Source organism: Engraulis encrasicolus, chromosome 6 (assembly GCF_034702125.1).
Source record: "Engraulis encrasicolus isolate BLACKSEA-1 chromosome 6, IST_EnEncr_1.0, whole genome shotgun sequence".
Taxonomy (NCBI): domain Eukaryota; kingdom Metazoa; phylum Chordata; class Actinopteri; order Clupeiformes; family Engraulidae; genus Engraulis; species Engraulis encrasicolus.
The window spans coordinates 27,311,995-27,338,639 of NC_085862.1; the positions used below are offsets into that span (position 1 = coordinate 27,311,995).

General features: G+C 43.4%; 1 protein-coding gene across 4 annotated transcripts; it reads left to right on the forward strand.

The window, feature by feature from the left end:
* Positions 1-6,758: 6,758 nt before the first annotated feature.
* Positions 6,759-26,579, forward strand: ncln (nicalin). Of its 4 annotated transcripts, none has more exons than XM_063201106.1 (15): positions 6,759-7,069; positions 7,575-7,765; positions 8,110-8,254; positions 8,854-8,948; positions 10,942-11,022; positions 11,860-11,963; positions 13,129-13,217; positions 15,643-15,782; positions 15,977-16,200; positions 17,921-18,008; positions 21,185-21,223; positions 21,846-22,009; positions 23,373-23,426; positions 23,723-23,801; positions 23,934-26,579. In XM_063201106.1, exons 1-15 carry the CDS (start codon positions 6,895-6,897, stop codon positions 23,997-23,999), a joined length of 1,734 nt encoding a protein of 577 aa, XP_063057176.1. In that variant the 5' UTR covers positions 6,759-6,894; the 3' UTR covers positions 24,000-26,579. The 4 variants fall into 4 exon arrangements, with proteins under 4 accessions (XP_063057176.1, XP_063057178.1, XP_063057179.1 ...); XM_063201108.1 differs by having other exon boundaries at positions 21,849-22,009; XM_063201109.1 differs by having other exon boundaries at positions 15,977-16,155.
* The last annotated feature ends 66 nt before the right edge of the window (positions 26,580-26,645 follow it).

The window sequence follows — 26,645 nt, forward strand, 5'->3', positions numbered from 1 at the left end:
CACACACACACACACACACACACACACACACACACACACACACACACACACACACACACGCTGCAGGTACAGTACAGTACATCACCTTATGCTTTGGCACAAAAATGATTCTTGATCCCTCTGTTTTCTGTTTGCTCAGTTAGATCTTGTTAACACTAAAAAACACTGATATGTGGTGCGTAGCACAGTGGATAAGCTGTAGGTCATCGTAAAGACCCTCTCTTAGGTCATGTGAAAATAAGTCCCATTCCAGGCAAATCTCTCAAGGTAAGCGTAAGCTTTGAGACACACACATAAATGGTCTTTTCTGTGCAAGATTACTCCCTAGAAGCGCACAGCAGCCTCCGCTCCAATCATCGTCTTTCTCTCTCACACAAAACACACGCACACGCACACGCACACGCACACGCACACGCACACAAACACACACATACTCTCTCTCTCTCTCTCTCTCTCTCTCTCTCTCTCTCTCTCTCTCTCTCTCTCTCTCTCTCTCTCTCTCTCTCGCACGCACACACACATCTGGCTTTGGCTGTTGTTTGGATTCATAACAAGGTATGAAATCCACGTGGAAAAACACACAGGGGATAAAAAATAACAAAAGCAATATGGTTCAAGTGGTCGACACAGGGTCTCTCATTCACCTTTCACCACCCCAATAAAAACATATGACTGATATGGTTAAACGGAAATACAGGAGACACGTGCAACGCAGGAGGATTTGTTGGACCTATAATCAATACAAATCATGCTTGGACAAACGCTGTCTCGACTCGTGCTTCACTACCCCCCAATCCATTTCCATGCCGAAAAGGAAATCCAAACAACAGTCCTCTCAAGCAGATCAGTGTTATTATATCACGTATCTTGCTGTTGATCCAACAAGCATGGGCCGAGGCATGAAATAGACATATGCTTGGATTGCTAATTTTGCTCCCCAGTTGTTTATCCTAATGACTAATGGGCCACAGGGTAAAGCTGGCAGCCGGACCAAATAAGGAGGCCAGCCTAAATAAACACGCTGTACGTTTTTGATGCTAGCCGAATCTAACCCCATGATCTAACCCCACGCTCACCCCGCCCCTCTCTCCTCTCTCATCTAACCAGGCACCAGCACCACTGACCACACTTCCTACTCCTGGGGACATCTTGCAAAATGGGCCCATTCTTTTCAAGCCATGCAGTCCGGCCGGCCACGGCCAGAAGGCTATGTGGGAGTTTAATTGCCTTGTATTTCCATTGCCGCGCTCATTACGCTAACTGCTTTGGCCCACGCTACATAACTCGGACTTGCTGCAATTTGTTATGCTGTTTCGTTGGTTAGTGTCAGATCTCCCCAGACTGACAGGCTCTTCCCGCTTCTCCGTACACAGGGTCCAGGAGAGAGACAGATAGAGAGAGGGCGGGAGAGAGAGAGGGAGAGAGAGAGGGAGAGAGACAGAAGGAGAGAGATGGAGAGAGAGAGAGAGAGAGAGAGAGAGAGAGAGAGAGAGAGAGAGAGAGAGAGAGGGAGAGAGAAAGAGAGATGGAGAGAGAGAGAGAGAGAGAGAGAGAGAGAGAGGGAGGGAGAGAGAGGGAGGGAGAGAGAGGGGGTGGGAAGGTCAGCAGAGTCCTTGTGGCTGAAAATGGCTCAGTGTGTCAACACAAGCGTGTTTTGTGAATCACCACCACCAGTCATGCACATCCTAAATATTATAGGAAACAATACGGTGGAACACAGGGAATCATTTTTGAGCGTTTTGAAAAGGTCAGACGGAAAATGCTACGACAAGGCACTTACGCATTTTCAGTCTTTCCCCTCCCTGCGGGGACAGTTAAGAGCTGGTTATTATGGAAATAACTTCCCATCAGCATCCAGCAAAAAAGCACGGTGACCTTTCGACTTTGTTCTATGGTTTACCAATTGGAAACAGAAAATACAATGTCAGCAAAAAAGCATGTGTTAGGAGGATGTCATTTTGATACCTGCCTGGGAAACATGAAGACAGACCCAGGCTGCTTTAAAGACAGATGCCATGTAAAAATCAATAAAGAACTAAGCCCCCCACATTTGGGCTTGCATGCCCACGGGGACCCCGGTTTGAGTCCGGCCGGGGTCATTTCCCGACCCTGCCCCATCTCTCTCTCCCAATGGTTTCCTGTCTCCTCTCATACTATCCTGTAATAAAAAAGGCCAGAAAAGGTCCATGAAATACTTTTTTTTTTTTAAATCAATAAAGAAGACTGATTCTGGAGGGCAGAGAGCAGAGATCATCAGCCTGGGCTCCTTGGCCCCTGCATGCCACTGACCGCAAAGGTCCTCCCAAAATTGTTTGATAACAGCTTTCCTCCAACACCTCCTGAAAAAACAGAGGGGCAAGTATTCCATAATGAGTCTGCAAAATCATTTTCATGTAATGATGCTCAATTTATACATGATTACTAAGCGGTTTTCAGTTTAATGTTCACCACAATGCCAAAATAATCACAATCCATCTATTATTACAGGGCCCTTTTGGTCTGAAAAGCCTGCAGACTTTTATCCTGTGGGGACATCCGGTCCTCTCATCCTGTCCAGTCTTAACAGGGCCGTCCCTTGCCATAGGCAGTACTGTATAGGCCAGTGGTTCCCAACCTTTTTCTTAAGGGACCCATGTTTTTACTATTGTAAGCTTTGGTGACCCATCCACGCGAGCGCCCACACGAGACGGAGTCACAAGATGCCCTCCGTTTCCTGCGAAAACTTATTTTAGTTATTTTATTCCTCAATTCGTCTTTGGTCAAACATAGAATAAATGTTTAATGTAGCACTTACAATTTGTTGCTTCTATGCATTTAATATTAGTTAAATGCTTTGTCTTTTATTCAACATGGGCTATATATATTTAAAACGAAACCCCTTAAAATCAAGAGGGCTCCGTGACCCCCTGTGGATCTTTGGCGACCCATAAGGGGGGTCCCGACCCATAGGTTGGGAACCACTGGTATAGGCAAATGCTAAGGGAGCCACTCCAGTAGGGGGCGCCGCACCAGAAAAAAAATCTAATACATCATCCCAATGAACAGAATGGAAGTAAATCAACATTGAAATAGATAAACAATGCCTCATTTGTAAACTGCAAATGAACTGCAAAACAACCAATGTGTTGGGCAGGGAGGCAGCAAATTGCTAAATTTTAGCTTGTAGTGTAGGGGACGTTGACCTCATACTCGCCTAGGGCAGCAAATCGACAAGGACCGGCCCTGATTCTTAACATATTGCTGTACTGTCTTGACATCTAATCAGCATGCGGCCCTGCCAGGCAATCTACTTCCCTCCTCAGTTTTACTGACGGAAGGCGGTGGTGGAAAGGACAACAAAATGAAAACAGCGATGGCATTTCAGGTTTGTGTTTATGAGAGCAAAACAGATGAGTTACTCACGAGACTTTAAATTAAAAACAGAAGCGGTGAGAAATGTGCACACTGTTCAGATCCATATCTCTCTCCATGTGTTCCCTTCTGCTTAGCCCCCACTTAAGCTGGAACAGTATATTATCAGATTTACATGTGGAAGAAACGTGGTGGAAATCTATGTGGAGCATCTTTTGCATCTTGTTTGGATCTGTGAAGTAAAGAACACATGTCCTCTCACCTTTCTCCTTGTTTTTTTTTTTTTTTTTTACTGTAAACACCAGATAATGCGAGTGATGTTGTGAGATGACATTTTGCTCAGCTCAGTTCACATAGAGGCTGAGCTCCAGGCTGTGACTGAAACGCACGGTCTGAAACAGGATACGCAGCCTAGGCACGGGCAAAAAAAGAGAACGAGACTCTCCTTCCTGAATGCATTAATGTAACTTAATGGAATCTGTGTCTCCAAGGGACCTTCCCATCCATTATCTGTGTCCATAGCCTACCTTATGAGATGCTGCTGCTGAGCAAATTACAGCATCGACTTCTCATAAACACTCACTCGTCGTCATCCTCATACTCAAACAACCACGTTAGCATTGTCAGGCCAGTTTGCATTAAAAAAATGTGTTCTTTTTTGTAGAGGTTTGGTAGAGTTAATTGCATTTGCAACCTTAAATTGGAAGCAGAAAAAAAATCTTGGTGGATGAAAGACATCTATGCTATATTTAACATATAGATTCAATTATGAAAGGTTATGAAAAATACCATAGTGGCTAAATTACTAAATGTTTATGCTAAATTTCACATATAGATTAAATTATGAAAAAGATGACACTCTTATACGTACAGTAATATGAGCCTAGAGTAATTTTTTTTAGCAATTTGCTGATGAATATGTATGGAACTCTCTTAGAAGTAATACCAAATACAGGGGCGGAGCTATAGGGAGGGCGAGCAGATCATTTGCCCCAGGCCCAGGGCACTCTCGTATTGGTGGTGGGGGCCCTACAGGGGGCCCTAGCAGACCGTATAGGGCTCCCTATAAGTGTTTCGCCCTGGGGCCCTGTGTGCAGTTGCTCCGCCACTGACCAAATAGAACATTTCCATTCAAATTTAAACACATGGTACGCTACACACTGCACTCTGTACACGGTGGCGCAACATGGACATATCTCACCGTCTCCAAACCTGCCCAATTAACTCTCTAATTAACCCCATGCATCCCTAAATCTCTAATCAACTTCCTGCATACCATTTGAAGAACTCTTTTCCAAAACGCAATAAAGTCATTTCAATACAATTCCAATCATTTAAAAAAAGAAATCTCATTATAAGACAGCATTGGGACAATTGGAAATGGGTTAATGTTATCTGATATTTCCATACCAAATGAAAACATTGAAACATGAATTTTGCTGATATCAACGGCAACAAAATGTTTTCTTTTAAGCATATTTTTGAAACTGGATATATTGTGTTTTGGAAAACACATTTCGAATTGCAGACAAAATGTTATCCATGGATAAAATCAGACCGTGAGCTCCATTAAGTGGGTCCGCATGCACACCATCAGATTCTGAAGGCCTGGTGATTTGTCTCTCACTAATGGAGCCGCAATGACATGGAGGCCAAATGAATGACATCATCATCATCATCTCCCCATACAACACATTCATTTTGGTAATGCAACTTTCATTTCGTAGTCACTCAGTAGGCTCAAGACTTAAGAAGGGCTGTTACTTAAAAAAATGGACATAGTAAAAGAAATGTTTTGAAATATAAAAGGCAACAGTACCCTAATAATTGACAAAAGACATTGCCAAAAAAACAGTACTGTGTCCAGACTATAGTAGGCTATTGCCTGTTAAGGGCTAGTAGGTAGACCGTTATTTTCCTAAAATAAAAAAAAATAATTTTGCTGCATTGCATGCAATTACTGCATAATATAGGCCTACATTATGCTTTTTATTTGGCAACAACAATATATCAAAGGAAACATGACTATATGACCATATGTTTAGTTACAGCTCTATGGGCCAAATTATGGCCAGACTCTACTCCTTCGCGTCTAGTTTGACAGTTTGAAAAGTGTTCATAGGCTTCCCTCTGCTGGTAAGTTGTATTATTTTTGACCCAATGAGTAGATCCCAGACTGCCTTGCAAGGCAAAAGGGTAGTAACTGCGCTGTTGCTTAAAATATTATTAATAATAATTTATTAATTTAATAAAAAAATATTAATATGCAAAGAATGTGGTAATCAAATCAACCAGTGCTCTCCCCCATCCTTCTCCATGACTGAATTAGGATGAGGATGAGGCATAAATGCAATTTCATTGTGTGCAGTGTGCAGTGTTGTTCACTTGTGTGCTGTGGAGTGCTGTGTCACAATGACAATGGGAGTTGGAGTTTCCCAATGGCCTTTCACTTTCACTCACTTCACAACCACATAATGTAAAGGTATACTGTGTGGGATGATGGCCAGAGTAGGTATTGTAAATGTGATTCTTCTGGTCTTCCTTGGATTACTGATGACTGCACTTCACCAGCACCTGGAAACTGGCTTCAGATCTTTGACACTAATTTACTTAGCCTGGACAATTAGAATAGCCTAATTTTAAAGTCATTTTACGCCGTTTGGATTTATGGATTTATTGGTCTGTGTGTGTGTGTGTGTGTGTGTGTGTGTGTGTGTGTGTGTGTGTGTGTGTGTGTGTGTGTGTGTGTGTGTGTGTGTGTGTGTGTGTGTGTGTGTGTGTGCGTGTGTGTGTTTGTGTGTGCCAGGGCCGCTGACAGTTTTTCCTGGGCCCCCCAAAGTCTCCCACCCAATTCATTCAATGGCCACCCGATCTCCCTAGGCTACTTTTCCCCTTGTTTTTTTAATTACTTGGCCAAGGCAAAGAACTAAATTGGTCCATTAAAAAGGTGTGTTTGTGTTTTGTGTGTGTGTGTGTGTGTGTTCATTTCCCAAGATAGGCTACGTTCTGCACGTGCCTGTGCATAGCCTACTTCCTAATCAATGAGAAAAGGATAGGCCTACATTATTATGACCATCATTACATTGTAACATTGCAGACCACCCTAACACAACTGCAAACTGAGTAAGAAAAAGACTGGAGCAGCAGCAGATAAATGATCGAAGTTGTGTAATTATTTGCATTTAGCACGGCAACAAGTTTTGAAAAAACAATAGACTATTCATTTTAAAAGAACTGCAGTAATAATTGAATGATTTAATGTGGCACACAAACCCTTCTAAATCCCAATACAGGTCTGTGCCCCCCATGCCTTCATTTTGACATTTGTCGCGCTCCATGAACTCAACGGCATGCGCCGGTCTTTTTAGGTGGCCAATGATAATGCCTGTAATTAGCTGAAATGATAGCAACCACCTAGCACTAGCACAGGCGTCTAGCTCCGTTTGACAGGCGACTGGTGTGCCTAACGTCTTTTGAGTCGAGGAAAGAGCACGTTTAGAAGACACTTTTCTTCTCTTATAGTTTTACATCACAAACGCCATCATGTTTGAGGAGGCGAGCGAAGTGTTTGAGAACATGTTTAAATCTTCATTTCCTTTAACTTTCATTGTATTTTTGCCGGCTGTGCTGATCTTGGTGTCACCACTTCCAGCTGAGGCGGCTCATGAATTCACTGTCTACCGCATGCAGCAATACGACCTACAGGGGCAGCCTTACGGTATGCTTACTTTTGAAATTGTGGAAATTATACCAGTATGTTGTTTGAAGCTCTGTGTGTTTTTCATTTTCTCGTTCAGAAAAATGCTAGCCTGTGTGAATACAGGAACAACATGTCTTGTTTAGGTTAGCTTAGCTAGCAGGTTAACATTAAGCATGCTAGCTTGATTCTAATTTCATTCAATGGTGCTAACTTCCTTGGTTGGGCAACCCAGCCCTAGCTGTAGATCCAACCACTGATAGAGATGAGGCTGTAGAATTAAATATTACCGGTGTTTGAAAAACGTGGTTGAATATCAACATATATGAATTCAGTTTGAGCAGCCTGACTATTTGGTTTTGACAGTTTGACAGCTTGCCACTAATGCCCAAATCCAACAAGCTGGATTCTAGTTTTGTTGAATGAGCTAGTAAGCTAATGACAACAGAAATGTATGAAGTTTATTATTCGTATACCATGGAAGAACAGACATTCAGTGATGGTGATGTGTTTACATGTCTTGCAGGTACAAGAAATGCGATTTTAAATACCGAAGCTCGGACGGTGGAAGCAGAAGTGTTAAGTCGCCGTTGTGTGCTCCTACGACTAGCAGACTTCTCCTATGACAAATATCAGAAGGCTCTTCGACAGTCAGCCGGAGCTGTCGTCATTATCTTGCCCAAAAACATGTCCACCATGCCGCAGGACATTGTGCAGGTACACCATTATTTTGGCCAAACAGAAAATAAACCTCAAAGTATGGTAGCCTAGAACTAGGCCTACTATACGCATCGAAATATATACTGATGTGTGTGTTTGTCTGTCCTGAAAGCATTGGGCATGTCCAAGATTATGATGATTAGATTTGTGTCAAAGCTATGCATTTGACGGCTTTTGTAAATTAATTGGGAGTGATTTCCCCCCCTTTGTGTACACCATGTGTCGGTGTCCATGTAACATACTATACATGTGTCAGTAGCTGTGTAACACATGTGTTTGGTGTCAGTTGATCTGTTGTCAGTTGATCGTGTTGCTGACATTTCCATATCCCCTTTCAACAGCAGTTCATGGAGATGGAGCCAGAGCTCCTTGCCACTGAGACGATAGTGCCGGTGTACTTCGCTCTGGAGGACGACGAGCTGCTGTCCATATACAAGCAGACTCAAACCTCCTCGTCGAACCAAGGGGACTCATCTGCAGCCGAAGGTACAGTATGGAGGTCTCAAAGATCTGAAGCTCCTATGCACAGCCAGTTTCGAGGTGCTGGTGAAGTGCAGTCATCAGTTATCCAAGGAAAACCAGAAGAACCACCGGATGCACACTGGTGGACTTAATTTTGCTGCTTTTTTATTTAGTGAACAATGTGTTTCACTTGTGCACCTGTGAACTACTGAACCTGATAAAGCACGAGCGAAACACGTTGTTCACCAAATAAAAATCAGCAAAAATAAGTCCACCAGTGTGCGGTCACGGTGATTCTTCTTCTTGTTTTTCTTGGAGTATTGTATGGAGGTGTCGGGCAGGTGTACTTGTCAGACAGCCAAAACCCTTCCACATGAATTTTAGTGAACCAGTTTCTGAAGCAACTAACTGATCCTAAGTAACACATACTAAATCACGACAAAGGTAGACAAGCAAGTTATTGAATTCTGACTGGTGTACAAGCCCTTATGTACTACTACAACAGGCGTTCTTGTTTCTGACGCTTTGATTAACATCTCTGGAACACCCTAGACTTTCTGAGGATCTTCTTGCTGTGCTACATACTGATACTGACCAGACATTATTTTTTTCATTCATTCTAGTGTTGCTGCACACGGCAACCGCCAATGGCTTTCAGATGGTCACCAGCGGGGCACAGAGCAAAGCAGTGAGCGACTGGGCCATCACCAGTCTGGAGGTGAGTAGTAGTGGACTGGTCTCCTCCACGCTGGAAATCTGTATTACATTACATTACGTTGCATTTGGCAGATGCTTTGTAACCAAAGCGACTTACAAACGAGGACATAATCATAGGCAACATCACTAACGGATACAAAGTGCACAGGAAATATACAGAACAACAATCTGTACAAACAAAAATGTGTTATTCAGATGTCAGTGATTTAAAATGGTTTTGTTGTATATTGGAAAAACACAACATTTTTGTTTGTACTTTACCAAGGAATATTTCTAGTGGCATAAATGTATTTGTTCGTTGTGTGAGATGAAACATTTTGATGTGAAGAGTACTGCGGTTCCATTCTTATCTTGCTTCTTATTTGAAGTCAAATGGCACACAATGTTCTCTAGTCCTCAATATGTCCTATGCCTGCAGGAAGGTCTATGGAACGTGTTGAACAAGTGTAAAATATTGCCCCTTTCAGGCAGCGCGTTCACAAGAGAAAAACAAAAAGGAAATGATAGCACTGTGAGGATCATAATCTTGCTACTCAACATTTTTTGCCTACTTTCTAAAGTATGTGTGTGTCGCTGTGTTGGTACATGCATGCATGCATGTATGTATGTGCTCACTAAAGCCCTGCTTTGGAACTGGTGTGGTAAATAGGCTTAGCTATGCTGGGTAGTGTTGGTAATTGGGATTGAGTCCACAAAGAGCTCCTTGATTTCTTGCCCTTTGTCTCAGCTATTGGCTTGTCACCTGACCTGACTGTTTTTCTGTTCTACATTCATCTCTATAGAGTTCATAATGTGCAAGATCACTGCTAGAAAGGCAGAGAGTACTTTTATTAGTCCAGAGGGAAATTAAAGACTACCATTACTGTATGGACGGACAGCAGGCGAGTCACGCAGATCGGGCACGATGAACGGTGGCAAACGATTCAACCTGAAGCGTTCGATCAGGAAGAGCAACCAACCAAAGCATGTGTTTAGAAAAATGTAGCTGTTACAAGCCTCTAAACATTCTATTGGCTGCCGCCTGTTGCCACCAAGCTGATAGCATACTTTTCGCTGAAGTTCAACTTCTTTTTTAACGTTTTTGACGCCCTGGACGCTAGAAACACTTTTGCAGCTTTTGACGTTTCTGCCGCTTGCTCTTCCCATTCAAAGACTTCCGCCGCTGTCCTGTCCGCACAGTTAGGAATGGTGCAGTTTCATGGGTTGTCTGTATATATGGCTGATGATTAATGGCAAGTGTTAAAAAGGTTAGCAATTGTGTTTTGCTGGCAAATTTGTGTGTGTAGGGGGTAACTAGCGCCTAGTCTTCTCGGGGGCTTCGTGGTACTGATTAACCACACCTCACCAGCATGTGAGACCTTTGAGGTTTCACAGCTTCACACTCCTGTGTGGTTTGTAAAATGGCGGCAAACTCCTTCTGAGCTGTTGTTTCATACAGCATGGCATACGGTATGAACATGCCAATGACTGCCAATATGAATTGCTGTTTTCTGTTAGTTAGTTTGTACATTTTGGCTTCATATTCTGTGCTCTCTTCATGTGCTGTTCATTGAGCGAACACTAACGTGTGGTGACCTTAATCAAGGGTCAAGGTCATGACCCAATACTGTCTTTCACTTCTTCTTACCTGCGACTGTCTTTTTCAATTAAATAATAATATAGTGTAAAATAGATTGAGCCAACCAAATGCAAATAAAATGTACACACATACACGTGATGCTGCCTGTATACATTTGTGGCCAAATCTTCTGACCCAAAACCATTTCTAATCCCACCCCACCTGTATCTCTCTATTATGTTTCTGAAAGGCAGGAAACAATTAATGTGATGATAATGAAAAGTTATCAGAAGTAGTACACAGGCATAATTTCATTTATTATTTCATCTATCTCAGAAGGGTATTGCAATGCATACGTCATCATACATTAGAGCAAGATGGGAGAGAAATGACTGAGTGATGGCATCCTGCATAATTCATCTTTGTATTCCACCAGGGACGTCTGGCTGGAGTTGGAGGAGAGGACCTGCCCACCATTGTCCTGGTGGCGCATTACGATTCCTTTGGAGTGGCACCGGTAAGAGCTCTGTTCATTTCCTCTCATGCTGATTTTGTTCTTGCATTACACTGCCCCACAAAAGCAAAGTGCAGTAACTGCATATTTTTTTCAACATTGAGTTTAGACTGAAAATGGGTTTTAAAACACCTCCTTAGTCTTGTGACAAAGCCTTATGATTCAAATGTGTCCCATTTTCGAGATATTGCTATCAAATTTGCAATAACTACACTATCCAATCTAATGCCAAGGGTTTCAATGCATTTTCCCAGTTTCAGTGTTGTTGTAGTTACTGCACTTTGATGTTGTTCTTGCATAGCAATGAGGAGTTCTCTGAGCACAGGTGGGCTCTGAAGTGGTTGATGTGTTAAGTGGGCGATCTATGAACACTTTGAAGATTTTCAGGCATTAAGATGTGGCAGCCGTATTAACCTTGGGTTATACGGTACATTAAATGGGATCAATGGATTGACCCCTAGCCTCTGATTATATTGGCTGGTTTAATTTATGAATAAAGTTGTTTTGCCCAAGTAACCTGCCATAAACGCTACACTACAGGTAAAAAAATAAATTAGAAATCTGACCAATCTGAATCTGGTCCCATGGCCTAAGTTCACTTTTAGAAGCTGTTTACATGTATATGGATCTTTTTGAAAACACATTGGTTTTGGCCTACTGTTCACACGTAAACAAAGTTTTAGAATGAGCATAAGGGCTAAAACACACCTGTTACAATGGAGTTTTTATTTTGTGTTTACACGTGAACAAATACAAAAATGTCCACATTTTAATATATCCGGACATGTGTAACCGGCACCCTAAAGGTCCTGCACTGACCTGATGCTTGATCCCCAACAGTGGCTGTCCTATGGAGCTGACTCCAATGGCAGTGGAGTGTCTGTTCTTCTGGAGTTGGCTCGCCTCTTCTCCAGACTCTACACATACAAGAGGACACATGCTGGGTAAGGAGCCCATATCAGAGTATGTTGGGAAGGGAGGGGGGCGGTGGTGAAGTGGCACATTACAGTAGTGTTTCTCAACGGGGGCGCTGCAGCCCCCCAGGGGGGCGTTGGGGAGCCCTAGAGGGTCGTTGAGCAGGATGCAACTGAAAGGGTGTGGTACTTAGTTGCATTTGGGAGGCATAAGTCCATTTTAATTTTTAGTACTAAGGGGGCGTTGGCAGGCTTATGATGAAGTCAAGGGGGTGTTAGGAGTTTTATGATGAGGTACAGGGGGCGTTTCTTCAGAAAAGGTTGACAGTCACTGCTCAATAGGATATATTTTCCACTGCAACTGCAAGGGGAGTTTATCAGGGTTCTCAAAAGTGAGTCGCCCTGAATGTCAGAGCTAATTATACACAAAAGGTCTGACTTTCCATGTAACACGCACAGCTCCTGCACCTATGCACATGGGGACCCAGGTTCGAGCCTGGCCTGGGTCATTTTCAAAACCCTGCCTCTCTCTCCCACTCTTTTCTGTCATGATCGTTACAGCCCTATTCACAATGAAGGCAAAAAACAAAAATGGAATGGAGTGAAATGGAATTTTGGGATGGAAGGTTGCTCTTGCATGGCATACTGGGTAGACAAAGCATAATGGATGGCTGTCAATCCCCAAGTGGCAGTGAAACAGAACAGCTGTGTTAGCTAGCTCTTCACCACCACATCCTATCAGACTGGCAGCTGAGAAAAAGCTGATGGACTGATACTGCAGCAGTGGCAATGGACCGACTGGCAAGAGGCCAGTGTCTCTCTTATCCAGTTGGATAACGGAGACAAAGGCGGTTGTGTAGCTGTCACTGTGCTGTGCTGTGCGATGAGATGAGACGAAATGAGAAGAGATGAATACCCCCTTCAGAGTGTGCACTCAGCAGTCTCCCTTGTTTTCAGACCCTGCTCCATCCATCGAGATATTTAACAGATGTTCGGGATGCTTGAACAGACATGACTGCTTAATGGGATTTTTATTACCTTGTTAACTCTGCCGTCAAGGATGTGTTTTTTTTCCTTCTCTCTCTCTGCCATTTTAAATCTATGCTGATTTATTTTAATTAGTGTCAACCAAACGTATGATCATTTCAGAAGGCTGTCAAAGAACATGTCGTTAATTCTCTGCCACCATTTTCAGGTACAACTTGCTGTTCTTTGTCTCTGGAGGTGGCAAGTTCAACTATCAAGGCACCAAGCGCTGGTTGGAAGACAACTTGGACCACACAGGTGAAGTTTTGCTGAATGCAAAGTAGTTTCACATTTTCACCCACATGCACAATGATGTAGGCATGAAGGTGGGTTTGTAGCAGAGATGGGACCAAGTCACTAATTTGCAAGTCACAAGTATATGTAGGGCCCTATGATTTCCGCGATACGGAAAACACGGACGGAATCACGGAATGTAGACATTAAAACGGAATTTGGTTTTAATCGCGGAATTGCACGGAATTTGCTCATTTCTTATGATAAAATTAAAAATCCATTATTTTCGTCATTATTTATCAGTCTACAAGACATTTCAAACACAAAATATGGTCACGATATCATATCTGGCCCACGAGGTGATGCGCAAAACTTCTATGCTAGATAATGATCCATGTCAGCGCATGTTGACCGTGAACGCATCCAAAGACGCATCCCTCTCCCACGCGGCATTTCCGATTGTCTCCCGTCCTAACACTGGCCGTCAGAGCATTGAAGAAATCTTTAAACGCAACATGTCAAGAGCAGGGAAGTTTTGATTTGTAAACGGGTCAGGAATAATTGCGTTGTTCTGACCGTCTGTTACCAAGACTATGCGAAGCGACACCAACAGGACGGGTGGTTCTCCACTACACTTAACCATGAAATCATCCGATGCGAGACATGAGTTTGGAGTTTGTTACAACAGATGTACCCGCTGGAAAATAAAAACTGAACAGGCAATGCGTTGATCATGTCTTGTTAACTTTGTTGGCCACGAAGCATAGTGACCAAAAGTTAGCAGCAACTTTGATAAGAGTCAAGTCATCATCAGAAGAAAACGACCATCTTGTAAAACATGTGTTTGTGTGAAACTGTAGACGGTAGGAACTTTGCGAGGCTATTAATGCCTAGGCCTATATAACGTGACAAAAATGTCTCTTATGTAGTTGCACGTTGGTTGCAATATCCATACTTATTCTAGAAAAACTGATGCAGCCCGAGTCCGACTTGAATGCAGCAGAAGTGAGATCACCTTCTCGTTGGGTGCGTGAAGACTGTCTGTAGGCCTATATTAGAATATATGCACATGTACATTTCAATTACCGTATTCACTGGAATATTTTTGAGGGCTGATATTACTAAAACAAAAAGTAGGTAATGTTACTTTTCTTTTCTCTACCTATCATGCAACCACGAGTGGTTGGCGCTGTCCACCCACCAGTTTGAACTAAATAACTAAGAAATTAGATTTTTTTTGAGGGGTGAAAGGTGAAAATAAGTTCAAAAATGTAAAAAATCCGATATGGCAAAAAATAAATCCGAAAAAACGGAATTTGAGAAAAAATAAAATGGAATTTGCCATTATATAAGTTTGCCATTAAAACTTATTTCATAGGGCCCTATATATGGCAAGTCCTTCCAATCAAGTCTGAGTCAAGTCACAAGTTTCACACCTCTGGTTTGTAGTACAGCAATGTTTTGAGCTCTATACAATGCCAAGATCTACAGCCAGTGGTGCGAAACTCATTTTGGTTCAGGAGCCACAACAGCCAAAGTGAACTGAATTGGGCCTCACCAGTTACGTAATTGCAAAATATAATTTATTTTGTATAATAATTATGGTTACATTACCTTTTTGCATTCACTAAGTTGTATTCTTAATCTCTCATCCTGCATGTAGCATCAGTGATCCTTAGGATAAATGATAATTACACATTTATTCCCCGGGGATGATGTAGATTTTGTGTGATGGTTGAGGGAATTTGTTTCACGCTGAACTAAATCCCCACACCAAACTCAAGTGGGAGCTACAGAAGTATAAACGTCTTGGCTAAAATGTAAGTTTCCACGTTGTGAAAAATATCCTCATGCCGTAGTCTTGATGCAGTCTTACAGCAGAATGCTGATTTATAGTAGGCCCATTAGTACCATATTATTGCACTTAGTCAAGTCAAATCAGCTTTTATTGTCAGTTTCTTCATATGCACAGGTCATCCAAGGAAATTGCAGTATTACAATTTGTAGTATTAGTATTTGACAATAATATTTTGGACATGAAAACGCATAGGGCTACTACAAAAATCCTGCAGTTTAATGCAGAATGCTGCAATATTTTAGACACTCAAACACTGCAGCCCTGATTTTATTACCGGTATTTCTTTTTAAATGTGATTAGGCTGTAGATTTTTCTTATATTCTTGACATTTTAACATTTATATTCCCTCTGCAAGTCTGAGGTAGCATCAAACCACCTGGCGGGCTGCATCCAATCCCTGTGCCTTGTGTTTGACACCACTGTAGTACCACAAACCATGTGTCTTTGTATTGTCCCCTTTCTGAATGGCTGCCATCTGAAATACTGCCATTTTAGGCAAGCTTGCGCGTCTGTGTGGAATACTGACCTACTTTCTCCCTCTCCTCTGCTCTCCTCTCCTCTCTCTGCTCTGCTCTTGTGCCAACTGTCCAGACTCCAGCCTGCTGCAGGACAATGTAGCGTTCGTCCTGTGCCTGGACACACTGGGCAGCGGAGACGGCCTTCACCTGCACGTCTCCAAGCCCCCCAAGGAGGGCAGTCCACAGCACGCCCTGCTCAGAGAACTGGAGACGGTATTGCATTGCTGTGCATTATATTGACGTTAACATAATAAACTATAAATATTCATAGAACATTGCATGCAGGGCTCTAAATGAACTAGTTTTAGGTACTGCAAATGCAATGTGTGTGTGTGTTAAGGGGCTACGAGCCACTAGTGGTGATGCCTTTTCTCCGTCTGCATGCATCCCCCATCCCCCATCCATAGGTTGCAGCCAGCCAGTACCCTGATGTAAAGTTCTCCATGGTCCACAAGAAGATCAACCTGGCGGACGACACGCTGGCGTGGGAGCACGAGCGCTTCGGGATCCGCCGTCTCCCGGCCTTCACGCTGTCGCACCTGGAGAGCCACCGGCACGCGCTGCGCGGCAGCATCATGGACATGCGGTCAGTGTCCCCCTCTCAGGACGGGGCGGGAGAGGTGACAGCTGGGTGGGTGCACGCCGTCTCGCATCAGACCCCCCCTTTTTTATATCTCCAACCCCCACCCCTCCTCCCTCCTCTGTCCCACTTCACGTCCCTCTCATATCACAGCCCCCGTCCAGGCGTCCATCCCCATATCCCACCCCACCCACAAACCCCTACAGCACTTCATCCCCTCTCATACCACAGCAGCCCCACACCACACCAACACCACCACCACTTCATTTCGTCATACCTCAGCAGCAACCCCCCCCCCTCCCCAATGTACCGCTGTCTTGCCCACGAATCGCAACACCCCCCGCCCCCATACCACAGCACCCCCCCCCCCCCACCCCCCCTTGTCCCCATGACCTGCCCACTGCTCCCCTCATGCCAGCCAACCCCCACGCTACCCTGAAACTCTTCGTCATACCTCATTAACCCCCCTCCTGTTTCCCCATTCATCTGTTTGGTGTTTAGTTCCTCCCTCATATGTTACATTACATTACATTACATTACATTACACTTAGCTGATGCTTTTATCCAAAGCAACTTACAGGGTATTAGCTACTGCCCCTGGAGCAGTGTGGGGTTAGGTGCCTTGCTCAATGGCACTTCCACCATGGATGTAGGTGTAGGGAGAGGTAAGGGTGGGATTCGAGCCCACAACCCTCTGATCTAATAAATACCAAAAACATTAGGCCACAGATGCCCCATTTAGTGCCCCGTCTGTGCTGCATGATCTGCCCCCTAGTGCCAACCCTCTGATCCAGCACTCTTCCAATTCTGAGTTCTTTCCATTATCCTGACTCCTTGTGGCCTCGCGCTTCGCTGACACCCTGCCTCTGTGGAGAGACTTTTCCCCATTTAACAACCCGATAGCAAAAGAAAAAATGGCCTTTGAATCGCACTTTAGCCAGATATTGAATTAAACTTCTGTCGTCATAAGGATGATGGAAAAAAAGAACCCTCTGTTCCTCAGGTTTATCCTATCCTCCATTAATACATTTGATCTTCAGTCATTTTTTTTTAATTGGAGAAAATGGGATTATGTTCCTCTTTTTCCCTCTGCAATATATTACCGAATGGGTTGATGCTGTCCTGCATTCACAGTCCCAGCACTCTGAGAAAACACACTTTGTTCCTGTTTTTATTTTTAATCTGCAACACTACTTCTACAAATGATTCCTTCAGCTAAATCTGGAGTGTTTTCTGTGTTTTTAGGAATCAGTCTTGGGGTTCCATCTTGAAGATTTGGTTACCCAAACATAATCACTCAGTCACACCTCCCCTGCATTCTAGTAGGGGTGTAAATTATAATTGTGTATCGTATAGTGGGGCATTCTGAAGTATCGAAAATAATCAAATCGCTGACCCCTGCCCAAAACCCCAGCTCCATAACATAATAGAAGTGGAAAAGTAATCAGAAAAAAATCGAATCAAATCGAAAAAAACCGAATCGTATCGTATTGTGGGGCATTCTTAAGTATCGAAAATAATCAAATCGCCGCCTTAAGAAATCGAATCGTATTGTCATGGATGCTGTGATTTGCACCCCTACATCCTAGCTGACTTTCCAGATCCTTCACGCCCACCCTGTCACCATCCCACTACTCCCTGTCCCCCATCAACCTTTAATCCTGAATCCATGTTGCAATCTCAGTGTGAAATATGACTGTGCGGTCTTGTTTTTGCTATGAGGGCTAATTACGGCTGGTATCCGCTTATCTGTGTTGTTGTTTATTTGTAGGCCTCATGTGGATCTGAAAAAGCTGAGCCGTAACACCAAGCTGATAGCTGAGGCGCTGGCCAGAGTGGTCTACAACCTGACAGAGAAGGTAATGGACCATCCACACAGGCCTTCTGCTGCTCCTCTAACAGCAGACATCCAGTCTTTAGTTACTGCTTATCACCCCACAGGGGCCCTCATTAGCTCTGCCTACTGTATAACTGCCCTACAAAGGCAAAGTACAGTAACTACACCAACATTGAAACTAAGAAATGCCTTGGGTACTAGGTTGGATATTGTAGTTACTGCAAATTTGACATGGCAAATATCTCTGAAGCGGGACACATTTGGACCATAAGGCTTAGTCACAAGATGAAGTATGTGTAATGAAAACCATTTTCAGTCTCAATTCAGTTTTGACAAAATATGTACAGGTAGTTACTGCACTTTGCTTTTCTAGGGCAATATAATGGCCTCGGGGGGGGGGGACTAGGTACACACACACGCACACGCGCACACACACACACACACGCGCACACACACACGCGCACACGCACACACACACACACACACACACACACACACACACCATTTATGCAGAGAACAGCCATGTTGAATAGCTCTACAGACTGGCAGTTACACACCACTGGTGGTCACACATTTCTCAACTGTGTTTTTTTGCCCATGTTGTAACAGAGACATTTACTGTAACTTTCGGTGGAGTTTGCGTAACTGGGCGTGCAGTAGTAAACAAAAGCTATTTTTAAAAACAGGAATTTGGATGGTTACATATCCATCAACTCCAGGTCCCGGATCTAAAGACTTGTACTTTGTATTCTGGAAAATGTTAAAGGTGCTCTGTGTAATATTTTCAGTATTGTTATAGTATTATTATTACAGTATTATACAGTTTATCTCCAGAATTCATGCTGCCCATTCGCAAGTGTTGCTTTTTTTAACAAATACTTACCACCAACATCAAATTCTAAGTATTCATTATAACTGGGAAAATTGCACTTTTCATACATGAAAAGGGGAATCTTCTCCACGGTCCGCCATTTAGAATTTCCAGAAATAGACATTTTTAGTGGCAAAAATTGCTGTACTTTAAATATTGGTTTATTACTTAGTAAATATTCATGAAAAGATCATATTTGGCAATAAGCAGCACAGTTTCAATGAGCAGGGTAGTTGCAATACCTACTGGCCACATCCTACACAGTGCACCTTTTTAAACGTTTCTCAAAAAAAGACATGCAGAGAAATGAAAAATAGATACTCCGTACCTCGTTGAGTTGAGGTATTCAATTTCTTAATGGGATGTATAGTAGTGTTTTGTTGCTTGATGTGATGTGATGTATATGCTGAGATCTTTAATTTGTCACTTGCCCAAGCCGTTGTCCCATCTTGTTTTAAACACTCAATCATAGTTCCTCTGCCCAAGAACAGCAAGCCAGCAGGCCTGAATGACTATCGCCCAGTGGCCCTTACATCAGCAGTTATGAAGTGCTTTGAGAGGCTTGTGAAAAAACACATATGTGACACCCTGCCCAGTGCTTTCGATCCTCACCAATTTGCCTATAGAGCAAACAGAAGTACGGACGATGCCATCTCAAGCCTTCTACATACCACACTGTCCCACCTGGATGAGGGGAGGGGGAATTATGTTAGAATGCTGTTCATAGATTACAGTTCAGCATTCAACACCATTATCCCCCTGCGCCTGGCTGACAAGATGAGGGGGCTGGGACTCAACACACAGTTGTGCAATTGGGTGCTCAGCTTTCTCACTGATCGCCCTCAAGTGGTCAGAATAGGTGGAGGTGTCACTTCAAGTCAGCTGACCCTCAACATTGGCTCGCCCCAGGGTTGTGTTTTGAGCCCACTGCTCTATAACATCTACACGCATGACTGTACAACCACCAGCAGCTCAAATTCCATCTTAAAGTTCGCTGATGACACCGTGGTGCTGGGTCTCATCTCAAACAACAACGAGACAGCCTACCTGAATGAGGTGGATGACCTAGCACTGTGGTGTCAGTCCAACAACCTGGCCCTGAACGTCAGCAAGACGAAAGAAATGGTAGTGGACTTCAAGAAGGTGCAGAGCAGGGCATACACGCCACTTACCATCAGCGGGGAGCCTGTGGAGAGGGTCTCAAATTACAAGTACCTGGGAGTACACCTGACTGAGGACCTCTCCTGGTCACAACACACTCAACACCTGACAGCAAAATCCAGGCAGCGGCTGTACTTTCTCCGCCTACTGAGGAAGTTTCTGAGGAAGGTCTCCACTCCCATCCTGACCACCTTCTATTCATCAGCGGTGGAAAGTGTGTTAACAGGCTGTTTTACGGCCTGGTTTGGAAGCTGCACACAACAACAACAGAAGGACCTACAGAGAGTGGTGCGCTCTGCAGAGCGCACTATCAAAGCCAACCTTCCAGGACTCTTGGGCCTTTACACTAAGAGAGTGGGAGCCAGGGCTAGGAAGATTATGCAGGATGTCTCACACCCCAACTCTTACATGTTCACCCTACTTAAGTCCTGCAGACGACTCAGAACCATTCAGGCCAGAACAGAAAGAATGAGGAAAAGTTTTTACCCCCAGGCAGTGCGACTGCTTAACAGAGACTTTTTTAAATAATAATTTTCTTTGTTTTTTTTCTTTAACTTATCTCTCACCTTTTATTTCCTTTTTTACTTCACTTCTTTAATTTTTAATTTTTAAGATGCAGAGCTGATGACCCCATCATCATTTCACTACAATTACCATGTATGTGACAAATAAAAGTACTTGAACTTGAACTTGAACTTGATGTGATTTGATGTAGCCTGTGATGTAGTGAGTCTAATGCCGTGTCCAGACCAAGAGCGAACTACGCTGCCTGGTAGTGTGGGTAGCAGAAGAAGTTTTGCCTTGAATTCGCTGTATTGTATTCGCTGCAGACGCAGCATTGACATGTTTGATTCAGCTAATCACATAACGGCTCTGGCTTGACAGCATGGGACATTCGGAGATATGAACGTTCCGATTGGTTTTCGCCGAACAGCGTCAGAGCGAATTCGCCTGCGATTAGATTTAGTTTAATCGTCAAAATTCGCTCTGGTCGCGCAAGAAGCTTTGCTCCTGGCGAATTCGCTTTGGTAGCGCAGGTCGCGTGCCCTCCATAGAGAAATAATGACTTCCGTCGCTTCATTCGCTCCGTTCGCTCCTGGTCTGTACACGGCATAAGTGTTCCTAGTCATTAGAGTAACCCTGCTCTTCCTGTTGTCTTCCATCAGGGCGCCCCAGGGGACCTCCAGATATTCACAGAGCAAATGGTGAGCATTAGGCTGATTTAGCACCTGCCTGCCCTGCATTCCTCCCCCCCGCTCTACTCTACTCTAGACTACCCTCAAATGACCTCACAGCGCACGCACGCACGCACACACACACTTGTGGAACCACATGGTAACAGTTGGGATCCCTATGAGTCCCATACGCTTACTCACACACACTCTCACTTTCTCTCTCTCGCTCTCTCTAACACACACACACACACACACACACACACACACACACACACACACACACACACACACACAGACACAGACACAGACACAGACACAGACACAGACACACACACACACACACACACACACACACACACACACACACACAGTATCTCTGCCCCCAATTAACTTTCTCTGAGTGTGTGTTTGTATGCACCTGTTTCTTTTAGTGTCATCTAGGCATTGTGTGTGCGCGTGTGCGCGCGTGCGTGCGTGCGCTCCCTCCCTCCCCACCTCCCTCCACTGTGTATATCTGACTGTGTGTGCGTGAGTGCGTGGATGCTCCCTTCCCACCCCCCTCCACTGTGTATATCTCACTGTATGTGCGTGGCTAACCGTATCTGTGTGTTGTGTGTGTGTGTGTGCTCCCCCACCCCCTCCGCTGCGTCAGCAGGTGCAGGAGGAGCAGCTGTCGTCGGTAGTGGACTGGCTGGTGGCCCAGCCCCGCGCTGCTCAACTGGTGGACAAGGACAGCAGCCTGGTCAGCACGCTGGAGTACTACCTGGCCCGCTACCTCAAGGACGTCAAGAGGCACTACGTCAAAGCAGACAAGAGGTGAGGCCCGCCCCGGCCCGACCCTTATTTCATGCAATCTCGCAGCCTCTTTAACACGCCTGGCCTGCCTTTTCAGTGCAGCTTCTCTATGGTAGTGTCAGGGGGTGATAAGGATACCCTAGGGGGCGTTGAGAAAGATACAGCTGAGAGGGGGGGGGGGGGCATTAGTCTTGGGGGGTAGTGGTATATTCCAAAAAGGTTGAGAACCTCTGCTCTATAGTATATACTGGATGCACTCACCGGCCAACTGCTCATGGATGCAAATTTCTAATCAGACAGTGACATGGCGGCAATTCAATGCATTTAGGCATGTAGCCATGGTCAATATATGATATGATGCAGTTCATATCGAGCATCAGAAAGGTGATTTAAGTGACTACTAGGATATTGACGCACAACCATCTCTAGGTTTTACAGACAATGCTCCGAAAAAGAGAAAATATCCAGTTAGTGGCAGTCCTGTGGGCAAAAATGCTTTGTTGAGGTCAGAGGAGAATGGTCAGAGGACCATGGCCAGACTGGTTTTGAGCTGATAAAAAGGCAACAGTAATTTAAACCACTCGTTGCAACCAGAGGTATGCAGTAGAGCATCTCTGAACTCGCAGCATGCAGATGGGCTACATCAGCTGAAAACCACCCTGGGTGACACTTCTTTCAGCTAAGAACAGGAAAATGAGGCTACAATTTGCACAGACTCACCAAAATTGGGGAAAAAGAACATTGGAAAAATGTTTCCTTGTCCGATGAGCTGATTTTTCGCTACAACACTTGGTGGTATGGTCAGAATTTGGCGTCAATAACTTGAAAACTCTGTCTTGCACGCTCTTGTACCAAACCGTTCAGGCAGGTGGTGTTATGGCACTGGGATGTTCTCTTGGCACAATTTCAGCCCCTTAATACCAATTGAACTTTGTTGGAACGCCACAGCAGAGTACCTGAGTATTGTTGCAGGCAGTTCTAATGGCAAAAGGGGGTCCAACCCAATACTAGCAAGGTGTATCTAATGAAGTGGTGGGTGAGTGTAAGACTTATATCCTTATAGGCCTGTGTGTGCCAGTCTAACACTGGAGGAGAATTTGCCATAAAATACTTCATTAAAATATTTCATACTTCAAAATATTTCATTTTTTTACTGCAGCTTTTGTCTTTAGGCCTGTTACACTGTGAAAATAACAAAGGATGCCTTCATATCTGAAATGTTACTATTTTGAAGGCTTTTTCTTGCTTTTTAAAGTTTGCGACAATTTAATGTAGTGATCCCCCACCCCTCCTGGCCACTTCCACCACCTCTTTTAGCCAGCCAGGTGTGTGACCCCAATGCATCGAGCCCAAATGTGACGGTGTTCTTGTTTTCCCCCCACAGAGATCCGGAGTTTGTGTTTTACGATCAGCTGAAGCAGACAATGACTGCATACAGGTAAGACCCCTCCTATGTGACGATGTCCATTTTTCATGATGGCTATGTTTACATGACGTTTATAATTCAGAATTTATAATTCCGATTTAAATAGTTCCATCGAGTTTACATTGAACTTTCATTTAATTAAATAAAAGTGTTTACATGACGTTTTCAAAACGGAATTAAGCTTTATTCAGAATTAAATTGAGTTAATTCTGAATTAAATGTCTCATGTAAACTTAGACGATGTCGACCATAGTTTTTTCACGAGGCGTTTGTTGTTGTTTATTTATTGTTTTTTGTTTGACTAACAGAGTGAAGCCAGCCATCTTCGATCTCCTCTTGGCAGTCTGCATCGCTGCCTATCTGGGAGTTATGTATCTCGCTGTACAGGTCAGTACCAAATCCATCAGCAAAAATTGTGATTAGACGTGTCCCCAATGGCAGGAAAAATCAATGTGAACACATCCATGTGTTATATTGCTGATTGCAAACCTAAGTGTGTCTTTTTTGTTTGCTTGACAGAACTTTGGCATGCTCTACAACACTCTGCGTAGAGTTACCCAACCCAAGGCTGCGAAGCAGCACTAAGGAGCTGTGTGTGTATGCGTGTGTGTGTGCGCTCAGGATCGACGTTTTGTCTTTTTGTTGTTTTGTTTTGTTTTCCTCCACTGAAACTGGTACTAGCACCAGTACCATCCCCTGGTGCTGTGTTACCTCTAAACGGAGCTCTCCAAGCTGATATATGACCTTCCAGCTCCCAGGATCCTCTTCCTCCTCCTGGAGGGATTTTGGAGCCATTTTTAACCGTAATGACTTGTCCCCCCTTCCTCCCCCTGGGACCTATACTACAAAGCTAGTTCAGAAGTAAACCAGGATAAGTTTAGAGGTAAATCACCTAATAGGAGAGTCTGGAGTCCTCATTTTCTTAAGAATATGAGGACTCCAGGCTTTTCTATTAGATTAGTTACCTCTTAAAGGTACATTGTGCGGGAAATGGTCAAAAAAGGTACTGAAACTATGCTGCTCATTGAAACTGGGTTGCATATTGCCAAATTTGATCTTTTCGTGAAAGTTTATTAAGTAATAAACTAATATTTTCTAGTATGGCCCAAGTAGAGTCATTTTTTTGCAGCTAAAAATGTCTATTTCCGGAAATTCAAAATGGCGGACCATGGAGAAGATCCCCCTTTTCATGTACTTTATGAAAAGTGCAATTTTCCCAGTCATGATGAATACTTTTTGATAGTGGTGATAAGTATTCATGAAAAAGGTAACATTAGTTAATGAGTAGCATGAATTCTGGAAATAAACAACTAAAAATCTTGCACAGTGTACCTTTAACTTAACCTGGTTTACTCCCGAACCAGCTTTGTAGTCTAGGCCCCTGATGTGCCAGGATCAGGTTAAGTGTCTTCCTCTTCTCCACTGCCATGTGTGTCTCCTTGTTTGTTGTTGTCTGTCATTGTTTGTTTGTTTACTCGCTCGCTCACTCGCTCTCATTTTGCTGTCTTAGTTCTCCAACAACTTTCACAAGCCAAGTTTTCAGAGGGTGGTCTTTCTCAGGCAGCTAAGATGAGCTTTTTACTGTGTAGGTCAGGAGAACCTTATTTTTGGGACCTTAACTACTGAGATGAAGTCTCTTAAACCCGCCTTTTATGTTTTGTCCTCAAAATGAGGTGGAAATGTGCATTTCTGTTTGTTTTTTTCCCCTCCCTCCCCTCCATTTGTGCCCCAGATGTTTTTAAAACCTGGCAATGGTATGGAATCTTCATAGGCCATTTAGATATTTACCTAAAGCTCATGTTTTAGGTTGTATCCTAAACTTGGGATGTGTTGCTGTGAAAATGACTTGTGATGGGAGATGATTTTCCTGCATATTTTATAATATGAAGAGATTAAGTAATGTGTCAAAACTTGAAGCGGACCTCACAGTTGATTCTGAAATGTATGCAGTGTTCTAATGTTTAGCTTTTTTTTTGTCTGAAGGGAGTAGCAAGATCTTTCGGGCATGCCCACGGTTTCATAAAAATGAAATAAAACATTCATGTAGTTGAGTTCATTACTTGTGAACATTTCGTCACAAGAGGAATACTGTGTGGTAGTAGTTACAGAAACCTCTGAATCCCACTTCACACTGTAATTTGGTGACACATCTGACTGCTGTTCTCATAACATCGATTTTGTAACATGAATGAATGAAAGAATGATAAAAAATAAAGATGTTAAATAAATATCAGAAACATTTTTTTTTTTTTATTTCATTTTTAATTTAATGGGTAAACAATACAATAACACTGGTTTCATGGAATTATTAAAACTGTTTCATTACAAAAGAGAAAGTACCTGCCATACCCAAGTGGTCAGATTTAGTTTAGAAAGTGGTCAGATTATGATCCTTCATATAATATAAGAGAGGGGGGGGGGGGGGGGGGAGACGACGGATTCTGGAGTTTAAAAGTGTCTGGTCCAAGTTTTAAATAGAAGAAGGAAATAAAAACAGTTAAAACACACATTGTCCTTGATCCAAATCCTCTTGAAACTCATTCATAAAAATCCCCTCAGAAATTTTCCCTATTTCCTAATGAATAATACAAATAAAAGTAATAAATTACAGTGCAATTTGTAAGAAACACCTTCGGGACGGCCCCTAAGTCCTACTTATTTCTTCCCTGGTCACTGTCATAACACTTCTCAGTGGTTTACAAGTTTGTATTTGGCACGTTCTCTAAAGATATACACACACTTATCAAAGGAAATGCATAGGTCCAGAATTTTGTTTGCCAAAAAAAAAAATCCACTTTTTTTTTTTTAATTCTCCTAACTTGGACGGAATCATGTTCAGATGCTAACAAATCAAATCTGCCAATTGTACTTACTTTCTGCAAAGTAAAAAAAAACAAAACAAAGAAACGCCTTCAACACAAAGACCCAAACAGATCAAATTGAGTGCTAATTAATTAATGAACTATTACAATTGATGCGATATTGTCCCCTGTGGTGCGTCTGTGGGACGCTACCGTCAGGAGACGGGTAGAGACCATAGAAAGTGCACGCTGTGTGGACAGTACCATGGTAGACAAAGGGCACCTCATCTGTACAAACAGTGAACCAATGCATACAATAGGAGACGGGAACAAGTCAAGACAACTACAGTGTTCTCAGAGAGAGAGCAGCGACTCAATACACAATGTCCTAAACATAAGAAAATGGGAACGCTAGTTTACCCCACAGAGA